This window comes from Oncorhynchus tshawytscha, linkage group LG11 (genome assembly GCF_018296145.1).
Source record: "Oncorhynchus tshawytscha isolate Ot180627B linkage group LG11, Otsh_v2.0, whole genome shotgun sequence".
NCBI lineage: Eukaryota > Metazoa > Chordata > Actinopteri > Salmoniformes > Salmonidae > Oncorhynchus > Oncorhynchus tshawytscha.
The window spans coordinates 54,936,442-54,952,996 of NC_056439.1; the positions used below are offsets into that span (position 1 = coordinate 54,936,442).

Below are 16,555 nucleotides of genomic sequence, written 5' to 3' on the forward strand. Positions count from 1 at the left end.
TTTTAAAGGTAATGCATTCGGTTCCTGTGTTGTTTTAAAGGTAATGTATCCTAAGGTATACAGACACACAACACAGTCAGTCAGTCAGTCAGCCTGTTGTTTAATGTATCATAGCCTAATGAATATCCCTTATCTCAGTCTGGCATAATAATCCTTTAGCACCTGGAAACACTGGACAATAAATACATTCACAAATATGATTCACTTTCAGGTCTGTGCTGTATCAGGCCGAATCCGACCCGAGGTAAGAGCTCGTAAATGGAACGTTATTCCCTTTTCATGTACCCTGTCTGTGTATTCTGACCTTGAACATCAGCATGAGAATAGCACCCTGTCTGTGTATTCTGACCTTGAACATCAGCATGAGAATAGCACCCTGTCTGTGTATTCTGACCTTGAACATCAGCATGAGAATAGCACCCTGTCTGTGTATTCTGACCTTGAACATCAGCATGAGAATAGCACCCTGTCTGTGTATTCTGACCTTGAACATCAGCATGAGAATAGCACCCTGTCTGTGTATTCTGACCTTGAACATCAGCATGAGAATAGCACCCTGTCTGTGTATTCTGACCTTGAACATCAGCATGAGAATAGCACCCTGTCTGTGTATTCTGACCTTGAACATCAGCATGAGAATAGCACCCTGTCTGTGTATTCTGACCTTGAACATCAGCATGAGAATAGCACCCTGTCTGTGTATTCTGACCTTGAACATCAGCATGAGAATAGCACCCTGTCTGTGTATTCTGACCTTGAACATCAGCATGAGAATAGCACCCTGCCTGTGTATTCTGACCTTGAACATCAGCATGAGAATAGCACCCTGTCTGTGTATTCTGACCTTGAACATCAGCATGAGAATAGCACCCTGTCTGTGTATTCTGACCTTGAACATCAGCATGAGAATAGCACCCTGTCTGTGTATTCTGACCTTGAACATCAGCATGAGAATAGCACCCTGCCTGTGTATTCTGACCTTGAACATCAGCATGAGAATAGAACCCTGTCTGTGTATTCTGACCTTGAACATCAGCATGAGAATAGCACCCTGTCTGTGTATTCTGACCTTGAACATCAGCATGAGAATAGCACCCTGTCTGTGTATTCTGACCTTGAACATCAGCATGAGAATAGCACCCTGTCTGTGTATTCTGACCTTGAACATCAGCATGAGAATAGCACCCTGTCTGTGTATTCTGACCTTGAACATCAGCATGAGAATAGCACCCTGTCTGTGTATTCTGACCTTGAACATCAGCATGAGAATATCAACGCTATTCGTTTGGGTTGGAAAGCTAAGACATGAGATGTGTCTACAGATACGCTGTATTCTAACATTGACATAATTCCACCCCCTTTACATGAGAGAAAACCATCAAAATATATATATTTATCTGAAGCCATCCCTTTAAATACAGTGTACCTTTTAATTTTGTTGTATATATATATATACTGTTGTATATATATATATTTTGTTGTAAATATATATATATTTTTTTAAATTGATCCCAGAACCCGTTGTCTCCATGTAGTCTAGTCTGTCGACAACATTAAAAGGTACACAGTATTTAAAGGGATGGCTTCAGATAAATATACTGAAAACCCTATTGAATAAAAACTCCATGAGAACATCTGTTGGGCAGCAAGTGGGAGGGTTTTCCTCGGTTGAATGACGTTTATTCAGAGCGCAAGGGAACCACGCCTGCAGAGCGCATTACAAGACTGAATAAGCAAAGTCTGAATACCAAATACTGAGAAGTGTGTAGGAAAGGCCTGCGTGGGAAGGTGTAAATTCCTACGTCGGAATCGTCCCCTTTGCGTAAAAGCAAATCTAAACTATATCCCCATAGGAACTCCTCAACCAGCTGAAACCATAAGAGACCACTAGGTCCCACTAGGTCTGAGCACCGCGTTAAAACACCCGATGGTACAATCAGGCACAATGACACACTTGACTAGGGGTGGATGGTTTAACACTTGACTAGGGGTGGATGGTTTAACACTTGACTAGGGGTGGATGGTTTAACACTTGACTAGGGGTGGATGGTTTAACACTTGACTAGGGGTGGATGGTTTAACACTTGACTAGGGGTGGATGGTTTAACACTTGACTAGGGGTGGATGGTTTAACACTTGACTAGGGGTGGATGGTTTAACACTTGACTAGGGGTGGATGGTTCAACACTTGACTAGGGGTGGATGGTTTAACACTTGACTAGGGGTGGATGGTTTAACACTTGACTAGGGGTGGATGGTTTAACACTTGACTAGGGGTGGATGGTTTAACACTTGACTAGGGGTGGATGGTTTAACACTTGACTAGGGGTGGATGGTTTAACACTTGACTAGAGGTGGATGGTTTAACACTTGACTAGGGGTGGATGGTTTAACACTTAACAATTAGATCTTGACTATGATCTATAGCAGAACTGCATGGAGATCAAAGAGGTTGATAAAGGAGGTGTCTTTACATCTGAGCCATAATAGCTTTTTTGACAGCATGGGCGGCACCATTAAAGACATTCTCTATGACTTCTATGAGTTGGTTAACAAACATGCATACTGCCCCCTGGAGGCTGTGTCTGTACAGGTATAAAGACAAGGTTGGGGATTTACTGCCCCCTGGAGGCTGTGTCTGAACAGGTATAAAGACAAGGTTGGGGATTTACTGCCCCCTGGAGGCTGTGTCTGAACAGGTATAAAGACAAGGTTGGGGATTTACTGCCCCCAGGGTGTTGTCTGAACAGGTATAAAGACATGGTTGGGGATTTACTGCCCCCTGGAGTTACGGAATGTTTGCTCAGGAGTATAATTCATTGGCTGATCCCTCCTGATGACCTGGGCGGAATCATGTGATCATTCCTTAACCAATAGGAAGTCCCACCCAGTTGACTACTTCAGTATGGTGAAAGTCCTCAATGGCGCTGCTGTGCTTTAGGGCTTTAGAGCTGTCTATCTAAGTCTATGAGGAGAGGCAGTAGAATGGTTCTCTGACTGATGCCTCATGCTGTTAGAACAATGAGGTCTTCTCCTGGAGCACCTTTCAAAACTAGACTGGCTATAAAAATAAAACTTCATTCATAACTTAAACAAAACGTGAATGAAAAAAGGTTGCATATCAATAAATCACATTAAGACTAGTTGTATGAAAGCTTATGAATTGTTCTTCTGTCACGCAATGTAACATAATATACTCACATTTGAACAAAACATCTAAAGTAAGTTTGTTTTTGAAAACCAAGCACTGAGTATTCCAGTATAATATAACAATAATACTAACTGAGACACACACCAACACATTCACAATACAACATGACTTTGGCATGGATCCTTCAGATCAGACTGCTGCCTTGTGGAATTTAGGTGTGTGATTGGTTGGTTGCTTTGTGATCTGATGATGAATGGTTGGTTCTGATAGGTAGCTAGGTGATGAAGGGTGATTGGTTGTCCCATTGTTTAACATGATGAAAGGCATCAGCCCTCGTCTTTGGTTTGTACATGGGTCTGGAACAGATTGGTGTGTTGCTAGGAGGATTATGAGATCTGATTGTTGAACTGCCCTGGGTACTTCTCAAACCTCCTCTCTGCCTCCTCACTGAAGGCATCACCTGTCGGGGCAATGACACAACAGAACACAATAGTCAGAGACAGAAAGCAATGGAAGAGTCTGGTACAAGAGACAAAAGGCAATGGAAGAGTCTGGAACAAGAGACAGAAAGCAATGGAAGAGTCTGGAACAAGAGACAAAAGGCAATGGAAGAGTCTGGAACAAGAGACAAAAGGTAATGGAAGAGTCTGGAACAAGAGACAAAAGGTAATGGAAGAGTCTGGAACAAGAGACAGAAGGCAATGGAAGAGTCTGGAACAAGAGACAAAAGGTAATGGAAGAGTCTGGAACAAGAGACAAAAGGTAATGGAAGAGTCTGGAACAAGAGACAGAAAGCAATGGAAGAGTCTGGAACAAGAGACAGAAAGCAATGGAAGAGTCTGGTACAAGAGACAGAAAGCAATGGAAGAGTCTGGAACAAGAGACAAAAGGTAATGGAAGAGTCTGGAACAAGAGACAGAAAGCAATGGAAGAGTCTGGAACAAGAGACAAAAGGCAATGGAAGAGTCTGGAACAAGAGACAAAAGGTAATGGAAGAGTCTGGAACAAGAGACAAAAGGCAATGGAAGAGTCTGGAACAAGAGACAGAAAGCAATGGAAGAGTCTGGAACAAGAGACAAAAGGCAATGGAAGAGTCTGGAACAAGAGACAAAAGGTAATGGAAGAGTCTGGAACAAGAGACAAAAGGTAATGGAAGAGTCTGGAACAAGAGACAGAAAGCAATGGAAGAGTTTGGAACAAGAGACAGAAAGCAATGGAAGAGTCTGGAACAAGAGACAAAAGGTAATGGAAGAGTCTGGAACAAGAGACAGAAAGCAATGGAAGAGTTTGGAACAAGAGACAGAAAGGTAATGGAAGAGTCTGGAACAAGAGACAAAAGGTAATGGAAGAGTCTGGAACAAGAGACAAAAGGTAATGGAAGAGTCTGGAACAAGAGACAGAAAGCAATGGAAGAGTTTGGAACAAGAGACAAAAGGCAATGGAAGAGTCTGGAACAAGAGACAAAAGGTAATGGAAGAGTCTGGAACAAGAGACAGAAAGCAATGGAAGAGTTTGGAACAAGAGACAGAAAGGTAATGGAAGAGTCTGGAACAAGAGACAAAAGGTAATGGAAGAGTCTGGAACAAGAGACAAAAGGCAATGGAAGAGTCTGGAACAAGAGACAAAAGGCAATGGAAGAGTCTGGAACAAGAGACAAAAGGTAATGGAAGAGTCTGGAACAAGAGACAAAAGGCAATGGAAGAGTCTGGAACAAGAGACAGAAAGCAATGGAAGAGTCTGGAACAAGAGACAAAAGGCAATGGAAGAGTCTGGAACAAGAGACAAAAGGTAATGGAAGAGTCTGGTACAAGAGACAGAAAGCAATGGAAGAGTCTGGAACAAGAGACAGAAAGCAATGGAAGAGTCTGGAACAAGAGACAGAAAGCAATGGAAGAGTCTGGTACAAGAGACAGAAAGCAATGGAAGAGTCTGGAACAAGAGACAGAAAGCAATGGAAGAGTCTGGAACAAGAGACAGAAAGCAATGGAAGAGTCTGGTACAAGAGACAGAAAGCAATGGAAGAGTCTGGAACAAGAGACAAAAGGTAATGGAAGAGTCTGGAACAAGAGACAAAAGGTAATGGAAGAGTCTGGAACAAGAGACAAAAGGCAATGGAAGAGTCTGGAACAAGAGACAAAAGGCAATGAAAGAGTCTGGAACAAGAGACAAAAGGCAATGGAAGAGTCTGGAACAAGAGACAAAAGGTAATGGAAGAGTCTGGAACAAGAGACAAAAGGCAATGGAAGAGTCTGGTACAAGAGACAGAAAGCAATGGAAGAGTCTGGAACAAGAGACAAAAGGTAATGGAAGAGTCTGGAACAAGAGACAAAAGGTAATGGAAGAGTCTGGAACAAGAGACAAAAGGCAATGGAAGAGTCTGGAACAAGAGACAAAAGGTAATGGAAGAGTCTGGAACAAGAGACAAAAGGTAATGGAAGAGTCTGGAACAAGAGACAAAAGGCAATGGAAGAGTCTGGAACAAGAGACAGAAAGCAATGGAAGAGTCTGGAACAAGAGACAAAAGGCAATGGAAGAGTCTGGAACAAGAGACAAAAGGTAATGGAAGAGTCTGGTACAAGAGACAGAAAGCAATGGAAGAGTCTGGAACAAGAGACAGAAAGCAATGGAAGAGTCTGGAACAAGAGACAGAAAGCAATGGAAGAGTCTGGAACAAGAGACAGAAAGCAATGGAAGAGTCTGGAACAAGAGACAGAAAGCAATGGAAGAGTCTGGAACAAGAGACAGAAAGCAATGGAAGAGTCTGGAACAAGAGACAAAAGGCAATGGAAGAGTCTGGAACAAGAGACAAAAGGTAATGGAAGAGTCTGGAACAAGAGACAGAAAGCAATGGAAGAGTCTGGAACAAGAGACAAAAGGCAATGGAAGAGTCTGGAACAAGAGACAAAAGGCAATGGAAGAGTCTGGAACAAGAGACAAAAGGTAATGGAAGAGTCTGGAACAAGAGACAGAAAGCAATGGAAGAGTCTGGAACAAGAGACAAAAGGTAATGGAAGAGTCTGGAACAAGAGACAAAAGGTAATGGAAGAGTCTGGAACAAGAGACAAAAGGTAATGGAAGAGTCTGGTACAAGAGACAAAAGGCAATGGAAGAGTCTGGTACAAGAGACAAAAGGCAATGGAAGAGTCTGGTACAAGAGACAAAAGGCAATGGAAGAGTCTGGTACAAGAGACAAAAGGCAATGGAAGAGTCTGGTACAAGAGACAGAAAGCAATGGAAGAGTCTGGTACAAGAGACAGAAAGCAATGGAAGAGTCTGGAACAAGAGACAAAAGGTAATGGAAGAGTCTGGTACAAGAGACAAAAGGTAATGGAAGAGTCTGGTACAAGAGACAAAAGGCAATGGAAGAGTCTGGTACAAGAGACAAAAGGCAATGGAAGAGTCTGGAACAAGAGACAAAAGGCAATGGAAGAGTCTGGTACAAGAGACAAAAGGCAATGGAAGAGTCTGGTACAATAGACAGAAAGCAATGGAAGAGTCTGGTACAAGAGACAAAAGGCAATGGAAGAGTCTGGAACAAGAGACAGAAAGCAATGGAAGAGTCTGGAACAAGAGACAAAAGGTAATGGAAGAGTCTGGAACAAGAGACAAAAGGTAATGGAAGAGTCTGGAACAAGAGACAGAAAGCAATGGAAGAGTCTGGAACAAGAGACAAAAGGCAATGGAAGAGTCTGGAACAAGAGACAAAAGGTAATGGAAGAGTCTGGAACAAGAGACAAAAGGCAATGGAAGAGTCTGGAACAAGAGACAGAAAGCAATGGAAGAGTCTGGAACAAGAGACAAAAGGCAATGGAAGAGTCTGGAACAAGAGACAAAAGGTAATGGAAGAGTCTGGTACAAGAGACAGAAAGCAATGGAAGAGTCTGGAACAAGAGACAAAAGGTAATGGAAGAGTCTGGAACAAGAGACAAAAGGTAATGGAAGAGTCTGGAACAAGAGACAAAAGGCAATGGAAGAGTCTGGAACAAGAGACAAAAGGCAATGGAAGAGTCTGGAACAAGAGACAAAAGGTAATGGAAGAGTCTGGAACAAGAGACAAAAGGCAATGGAAGAGTCTGGAACAAGAGACAGAAAGCAATGGAAGAGTCTGGAACAAGAGACAAAAGGCAATGGAAGAGTCTGGAACAAGAGACAAAAGGTAATGGAAGAGTCTGGTACAAGAGACAGAAAGCAATGGAAGAGTCTGGAACAAGAGACAGAAAGCAATGGAAGAGTCTGGAACAAGAGACAGAAAGCAATGGAAGAGTCTGGTACAAGAGACAGAAAGCAATGGAAGAGTCTGGAACAAGAGACAGAAAGCAATGGAAGAGTCTGGAACAAGAGACAGAAAGCAATGGAAGAGTCTGGTACAAGAGACAGAAAGCAATGGAAGAGTCTGGAACAAGAGACAAAAGGTAATGGAAGAGTCTGGAACAAGAGACAAAAGGTAATGGAAGAGTCTGGAACAAGAGACAAAAGGCAATGGAAGAGTCTGGAACAAGAGACAAAAGGCAATGAAAGAGTCTGGAACAAGAGACAAAAGGCAATGGAAGAGTCTGGAACAAGAGACAAAAGGTAATGGAAGAGTCTGGAACAAGAGACAAAAGGCAATGGAAGAGTCTGGTACAAGAGACAGAAAGCAATGGAAGAGTCTGGAACAAGAGACAAAAGGTAATGGAAGAGTCTGGAACAAGAGACAAAAGGTAATGGAAGAGTCTGGAACAAGAGACAAAAGGCAATGGAAGAGTCTGGAACAAGAGACAAAAGGTAATGGAAGAGTCTGGAACAAGAGACAAAAGGTAATGGAAGAGTCTGGAACAAGAGACAAAAGGCAATGGAAGAGTCTGGAACAAGAGACAGAAAGCAATGGAAGAGTCTGGAACAAGAGACAAAAGGCAATGGAAGAGTCTGGAACAAGAGACAAAAGGTAATGGAAGAGTCTGGTACAAGAGACAGAAAGCAATGGAAGAGTCTGGAACAAGAGACAGAAAGCAATGGAAGAGTCTGGAACAAGAGACAGAAAGCAATGGAAGAGTCTGGTACAAGAGACAGAAAGCAATGGAAGAGTCTGGAACAAGAGACAGAAAGCAATGGAAGAGTCTGGAACAAGAGACAGAAAGCAATGGAAGAGTCTGGAACAAGAGACAGAAAGCAATGGAAGAGTCTGGAACAAGAGACAGAAAGCAATGGAAGAGTCTGGAACAAGAGACAAAAGGTAATGGAAGAGTCTGGAACAAGAGACAAAAGGTAATGGAAGAGTCTGGAACAAGAGACAGAAAGCAATGGAAGAGTTTGGAACAAGAGACAAAAGGCAATGGAAGAGTCTGGAACAAGAGACAAAAGGCAATGGAAGAGTCTGGAACAAGAGACAAAAGGTAATGGAAGAGTCTGGAACAAGAGACAGAAAGCAATGGAAGAGTCTGGAGACAAAAGGTAATGGAAGAGTCTGGAACAAGAGACAAAAGGTAATGGAAGAGTCTGGAACAAGAGACAAAAGGTAATGGAAGAGTCTGGTACAAGAGACAAAAGGCAATGGAAGAGTCTGGTACAAGAGACAAAAGGCAATGGAAGAGTCTGGTACAAGAGACAAAAGGCAATGGAAGAGTCTGGTACAAGAGACAAAAGGCAATGGAAGAGTCTGGTACAAGAGACAGAAAGCAATGGAAGAGTCTGGTACAAGAGACAGAAAGCAATGGAAGAGTCTGGAACAAGAGACAAAAGGTAATGGAAGAGTCTGGTACAAGAGACAAAAGGTAATGGAAGAGTCTGGTACAAGAGACAAAAGGCAACGGAAGAGTCTGGTACAAGAGACAAAAGGCAATGGAAGAGTCTGGAACAAGAGACAAAAGGCAATGGAAGAGTCTGGTACAAGAGACAAAAGGCAATGGAAGAGTCTGGTACAATAGACAGAAAGCAATGGAAGAGTCTGGTACAAGAGACAAAAGGCAATGGAAGAGTCTGGAACAAGAGACAGAAAGCAATGGAAGAGTCTGGTACAATAGACAGAAAGCAATGGAAGAGTCTGGTACAAGAGACAAAAGGTAATGGAAGAGTCTGGTACAAGAGACAAAAGGTAATGGAAGAGTCTGGAACAAGAGACAAAAGGTAATGGAAGAGTCTGGTACAAGAGACAGAAAGCAATGGAAGAGTCTGGAACAAGAGACAGAAAGCAATGGAAGAGTCTGGAACAAGAGACAGAAAGCAATGGAAGAGTCTGGTACAATAGACAGAAAGCAATGGAAGAGTCTGGTACAATAGACAGAAAGCAATGGAAGAGTCTGGAACAAGAGACAAAAGGCAATGGAAGAGTCTGGTACAATAGACAGAAAGCAATGGAAGAGTCTGGTACAATAGACAGAAAGCAATGGAAGAGTCTGGAACAAGAGACAAAAGGCAATGGAAGAGTCTGGTACAAGAGACAGAAAGCAATGGAAGAGTCTGGAACAAGAGACAGAAAGCAATGGAAGAGTTTGGAACAAGAGACAGAAAGGTAATGGAAGAGTCTGGAACAAGAGACAGAAAGCAATGGAAGAGTTTGGAACAAGAGACAGAAAGGTAATGGAAGAGTCTGGAACAAGAGACAAAAGGTAATGGAAGAGTCTGGAACAAGAGACAGAAAGCAATGGAAGAGTCTGGAACAAGAGACAGAAAGCAATGGAAGAGTCTGGTACAAGAGACAGAAAGCAATGGAAGAGTTTGGAACAAGAGACAGAAAGCAGTGGAAGAGTCTGGAACAAGAGACAGAAAGCAATGGAAGAGTCTGGAACAAGAGACAGAAAGCAGTGGAAGAGTCTGGAACAAGAGACAGAAAGCAATGGAAGAGTCTGGTACAATAGACAGAAAGCAATGGAAGAGTCTGGAACAAGAGACAAAAGGTAATGGAAGAGTCTGGAACAAGAGACAAAAGGTAATGGAAGAGTCTGGAACAAGAGACAAAAGGTAATGGAAGAGTCTGGAACAAGAGACAGAAAGCAATGGAAGAGTCTGGAACAAACTAGGGAAGTGTTTCCCAAACCCGTCAAGTTCCCCCCAGCCAGTCCACCTATGTGAAACTAGCTGATTTAACTAATGAGGGGCTTGATGATTCAGTGACCATTTGAATCAGTGGTGCTAGTTCTGGAATGATCAAAGAAGTGGACTGGCTGGGGGTACTGGAGGAGAGGTTAGGACAGGCTGGGGGTACTGGAGGAGAGGTTAGGACAGGCTAGGGGTATTGGAGGAGAGGTTAGGACAGGCTGGGGGTACTGGAGGAGAGGTTAGGACAGGCTGGGGGTACTGGAGGAGAGGTTAGGATAGGCTGGGGGTACTGGAGGAGAGGTTAGGATAGGCTGGGGGTACTGGAGGAGAGGTTAGGATAGGCTGGGGGTACTGGAGGAGAGGTTAGGACAGGCTAGGGGTATTGGAGGAGAGGTTAGGACAGGCTGGGGGTACTGGAGGAGAGGTTAGGACAGGCTGGGGGTATTGGAGGAGAGGTTAGGACAGGCTGAGGGTAATGGAGGAGGGGTTAGGACAGGCTGGGGGTACTAGAGGAGCGGTTAGGACAGGCTGGGGGTAATGGAGGAGAGGTTAGGACAGGCTGGGGGTACTGGAGGAGAGGCTAGGACAGGCTGGAGGTAATGGAGGAGAGTTTAGGACAGGCTGGGGGAATTGGAGGAGAGGGTAACAGGATGCCCTTATAGACCCAGGTCAGTAACAGGATGCCCTTATAGACCCAGGTCAGTAACAGGCTGCCCTTATAGACCCAGGTCAGTAACAGGCTGCCCTTATAGACCCAGGTCAGTAACAGGCTGTCCTTATAGACCCAGGTCAGTATCAGGCTGTCCTTATAGACCCAGGTCAGTAACAGGCTGCCCTTATAGACCCAGGTCAGTATCAGGCTGCCCTTATGGACGCAGGTCAGTATCAGGATGACCTTATAGACCCAGGTCAGTAACAGGCTGCCCTTATAGACCCAGGTCAGTAACAGGATGCCCTTATAGACCCAGGTCAGTAACAGGATGCCCTTATAGACCCAGGTCAGTAACAGGATGCCCTTATAGACCCAGGTCAGTATCAGGATGCCCTTATAGACCCAGGTCAGTATCAGGATGCCCTTATAGACCCAGGTCAGTATCAGGCTGCCCTTATAGACCCAGGTCAGTAACAGGATGCCCTTATAGACCCAGGTCAGTAACAGGCTGCCCATATAGACCCAGGTCAGTAACAGGATGCCCTTATAGACCCAGGTCAGTATCAGGCTGTCCTTATAGACCCAGGTCAGTAACAGGCTGCCCTTATAGACCCAGGTCAGTAACAGGATGCCCTTATAGACCCAGGTCAGTAACAGGCTGCCCTTATAGACCCAGGTCAGTAACAGGATGCCCTTATAGACCCAGGTCAGTAACAGGCTGCCCTTATAGACCCAGGTCAGTATCAGGCTGTCCTTATAGACCCAGGTCAGTATCAGGCTGTCCTTATAGACCCAGGTCAGTAAAAGGCTGCCCTTATAGACCCAGGTCAGTATCAGGCTGCCCTTATGGACGCAGGTCAGTATCAGGATGACCTTATAGACCCAGGTCAGTAACAGGCTTCCCTTATAGACCCAGGTCAGTATCAGGATGCCCTTATAGACCCCGGTCAGTATCAGGCTGTCCTTATGGACGCAGGTCAGTATCAGGATGACCTTATAGACCCAGATCAGTAACAGGCTGCCCTTATAGACCCAGGTCAGTAACAGGATGCCCTTATAGACCCAGGTCAGTAACAGGATGCCCTTATAGACCCAGGTCAGTATCAGGATGACCTTATAGACCCAGGTCAGTATCAGGATGCCCTTATAGACCCAGGTCAGTATCAGGCTGCCCTTATAGACCCAGGTCAGTAACAGGATGCCCTTATAGACCCAGGTCAGTAACAGGCTGCCCATATAGACCCAGGTCAGTAACAGGATGCCCTTATAGACCCAGGTCAGTATCAGGCTGTCCTTATAGACCCAGGTCAGTAACAGGCTGCCCTTATAGACCCAGGTCAGTAACAGGATGCCCTTATAGACCCAGGTCAGTAACAGGCTGCCCTTATAGACCCAGGTCAGTAACAGGATGCCCTTATAGACCGAGGTCAGTAACAGGCTGCCCTTATAGACCCAGGTCAGTTTTAGGCTGTCCTTATAGACCCAGGTCAGTATCAGGCTGTCCTTATAGACCCAGGTCAGTAAAAGGCTGCCCTTATAGACCCAGGTCAGTATCAGGCTGCCCTTATGGACGCAGGTCAGTATCAGGATGACCTTATAGACCCAGGTCAGTAACAGGCTTCCCTTATAGACCCAGGTCAGTATCAGGATGCCCTTATAGACCCAGGTCAGTATCAGGCTGTCCTTATAGACCCAGGTCAGTAACAGGCTGCCCTTATAGACCCAGGTCAGTAACAGGATGCCCTTATAGACCCAGGTCAGTATCAGGCTGTCCTTATAGACCCAGGTCAGTAACAGGCTGCCCTTATAGACCCAGGTCAGTAACAGGATGCCCTTATAGACCCAGGTCAGTAACAGGATGCCCTTATAGACCCAGGTCAGTAACAGGCTGCCCTTATAGACCCAGGTCAGTAACAGGATGCCCTTATAGACCCAGGTCAGTAACAGGATGCCCTTATAGACCCAGGTCAGTAACAGGCTGCCCATATAGACCCAGGTCAGTAACAGGATGCCCTTATAGACCCAGGTCAGTATCAGGCTGTCCTTATAGACCCAGGTCCGTAACAGGCTGCCCTTATAGACCCAGGTCAGTAACAGGATGCCCTTATAGACCCAGGTCAGTAACAGGATGCCCTTATAGACCCAGGTCAGTAACAGGATGCCCTTATAGACCCAGGTCAGTAACAGGCTGCCCTTATAGACCCAGGTCAGTTTTCCATGACAAATATAGAGGTAGAGCTTCTCACCCATATGGCAATTGTGAAGCCAGATCCGGTGTCCGTCGTATTTGCAATTGCATTTCATGGCGTTGTTGGTGAAGTCACTCTCTGCCACTTCAAAGTTTGGATTGATCACAATCTGAAATGATGGAACATCAAACACAATTAGTAAATAATATTGAGTTCACATCATTAAGCCACTGTTCTTCTGTCACTCCGTAGTCTGCACTTAGTCTGACTCTTCAAAGGGTCCAATTAAATGCAGACAGAATATCGGCAGCACAAGTTTGATTTTGATATTTTTTGGGGAAGCACTGTTTGACAACTCATATGTGTAGTTTGCAATATTTATAACCTCACGCAGTTTCCAGTTTTTCGATGTTTAGTCTGATTCAGGGCCTCCCCACAATGTTTTAACAGCAATAGAAGACAAGGTTGTTCACCTGTAAGATGTAGTTTCCTGGTTTGATGTCGGTGATGTCGATCCACTGGCAGTCGATGTCATGGCGATACAGGTCCCAACACCCCACGGTGATGCCCTGCTCTCCGAAGTTAGCACACTCATACCTCTTAGAGATACCTGGAGAACACAGAACCCTCATACCTCTTAGAGATACCTGGAGAACACAGAACCCTCATACCTCTTAGAGATACCTGGAGAACACAGAACCCTCATACCTCTTAGAGATATCTGGAGAACACAGAACACTCATACCTCTTAGAGATACCTGGAGAACACAGAACACTCATACCTCTTGGAGATACCTGGAGAACACAGAACACTCATACCTCTTAGAGATACCTGGAGAACACAGAACACTCATACCTCTTAGAGATACCTGGAGAACACAGAACCCTCATACCTCTTAGAGATACCTGGAGAACACATATTACACCAATAAGACTTCTACCACCAACAATTACACATCCTCCGAAACAGGATACAGAATGTTCCATTTTGAATGTTGGATAAGATATCCCTGATCTTAACACCCAAATAAAGACGGTTTGATTGGCTGGCCCTCTAGTGGAGTATGTTTCGATTGGCTGGACCTCCAGTAGTCTACTCTGATTGGCTGGACCTCCAGTAGACTCTGTTCTGATAAGTTTCCCTCCCAGACTCACCTTCGTGACACTCAGTGTCCTCCAGACAGAAGGAGGCCTTGTGTCCCTCAGCCACCTTGGTCCCGTTGGACGACAGCAGATCATAGTGGGTGAAGATATCCATGCTGTGGTAGTGGCTGCATAGGGAACAGAAAACAGTAGAACCTCAGATCTGAGAGTATAGGTCAGGGCTATCTGATCTGAGAGTATAGGTCAGGGGTATCTGATCTGAGAGTAAAGGTCAGGGCTATCTGATCTGACAGTATAGGTCAGGGCTATCTGATCTGACAGTATAGGTCAGGGCTATCTGATCTGACAGTATAGGTCAGGGCTATCTGATCTGACAGTATAGGTCAGGGCTATCTGATCTGACAGTATAGGTCAGGGCTATCTGATCTGACAGTATAGGTCAGGGCTATCTGATTGAGAGTATAGGTCAGGGCTATCTGATCTGACAGTATAGGTCAGGGCTATCTGATTGAGAGTATAGGTCAGGGCTATCTGATCTGACAGTATAGGTCAGGGCTATCTGATCTGACAGTATAGGTCAGGGCTATCTGATCTGACAGTATAGGTCAGGGCTATCTGATCTGACAGTATAGGTCAGGGCTATCTGATCTGAGAGTATAGGTCAGGGCTATCTAATCTGAGAGTATAGGTCAGGGCTATCTGATCTGACGGTATAGGTCAGGGGTATTTGATCTGACAGTATAGGTCAGGGCTATCTGATCTGACAGTATAGGTCAGGGCTATCTGATTGAGAGTATAGGTCAGGGCTATCTGATCTGACAGTATAGGTCAGGGCTATCTGATCTGACAGTATAGGTCAGGGCTATCTGATCTGAGAGTATAGGTCAGGGCTATCTAATCTGAGAGTATAGGTCAGGGCTATCTGATTGAGAGTATAGGTCAGGGCTATCTGATCTGACAGTATAGGTCAGGGGTATCTGATTGAGAGTATAGGTCAGGGGTATCTGATCTGAGAGTATAGGTCAGGGCTATCTGATCTGACAGTATAGGTCAGGGGTATCTGATCTGAGAGTATAGGTCAGGGCTATCTGATCTGACAGTATAGGTCAGGGGTATCTGATCTGACAGTATAGGTCAGGGGTATCTGATCTGACAGTATAGGTCAGGGGTATCTGATCTGAGAGTATAGGTCAGGGCTATCTGATCTGAGAGTATAGGTCAGGGGTATCTGATCTGAGAGTATAGGTCAGGGGTATCTAATCTGAGAGTATAGGTCAGGGCTATCTGATCTGAGAGTATAGGTCAGGGGTATCTGATCTGAGAGTATAGGTCAGGGGTATCTGATCTGAGAGTATAGGTCAGGGCTATCTGATCTGAGAGTATAGGTCAGGGGTATCTGATCTGAGAGTATAGGTCAGGGGTATCTGATCTGACAGTATAGGTCAGGGCTATCTGATCTGAGAGTATAGGTCAGGGGTATCTGATCTGAGAGTATAGGTCAGGGGTATCTGATCTGAGAGTATAGGTCAGGGGTATCTGATCTGACAGTATAGGTCAGGGCTATCTGATTGAGAGTATAGGTCAGGGCTATCTGATCTGACAGTATAGGTCAGGGCTATCTGATTGAGAGTATAGGTCAGGGCTATCTGATCTGACAGTATAGGTCAGGGCTATCTGATCTGACAGTATAGGTCAGGGCTATCTGATCTGACAGTATAGGTCAGGGCTATCTGATCTGACAGTATAGGTCAGGGCTATCTGATCTGAGAGTATAGGTCAGGGCTATCTAATCTGAGAGTATAGGTCAGGGCTATCTGATCTGACGGTATAGGTCAGGGGTATTTGATCTGACAGTATAGGTCAGGGCTATCTGATCTGACAGTATAGGTCAGGGCTATCTGATTGAGAGTATAGGTCAGGGCTATCTGATCTGACAGTATAGGTCAGGGCTATCTGATCTGACAGTATAGGTCAGGGCTATCTGATCTGAGAGTATAGGTCAGGGCTATCTAATCTGAGAGTATAGGTCAGGGCTATCTGATTGAGAGTATAGGTCAGGGCTATCTGATCTGACAGTATAGGTCAGGGGTATCTGATTGAGAGTATAGGTCAGGGGTATCTGATCTGAGAGTATAGGTCAGGGCTATCTGATCTGACAGTATAGGTCAGGGGTATCTGATCTGAGAGTATAGGTCAGGGCTATCTGATCTGACAGTATAGGTCAGGGGTATCTGATCTGACAGTATAGGTCAGGGGTATCTGATCTGACAGTATAGGTCAGGGGTATCTGATCTGAGAGTATAGGTCAGGGCTATCTGATCTGAGAGTATAGGTCAGGGGTATCTGATCTGAGAGTATAGGTCAGGGGTATCTGATCTGAGAGTATAGGTCAGGGCTATCTGATCTGAGAGTATAGGTCAGGGGTATCTGATCTGAGAGTATAGG

At 44.8% G+C, this 16,555-nt stretch overlaps 1 protein-coding gene across 8 annotated transcripts in view; it reads right to left on the reverse strand.

The window, feature by feature from the left end:
* Positions 1-83: 83 nt before the first annotated feature.
* Positions 84-16,555, reverse strand: part of LOC112236226 (lysyl oxidase homolog 3B-like) — an 85,542-nt gene continuing 69,070 nt past the window's right edge. For 6 of the 8 annotated variants that reach the window (XM_042330387.1, XM_042330394.1, XM_042330391.1 and 3 more), the window contains 4 exons: positions 14,162-14,277; positions 13,480-13,616; positions 13,064-13,175; positions 84-3,611 (listed from right to left, as the gene is read on the reverse strand). In XM_042330387.1, coding sequence (XP_042186321.1) covers positions 3,538-3,611; positions 13,064-13,175; positions 13,480-13,616; positions 14,162-14,277 — 439 coding nt within the window. In that variant the 3' untranslated portion in view covers positions 84-3,537. The other 2 variants (XM_042330393.1, XM_042330392.1) reach the window with 2 other exon arrangements.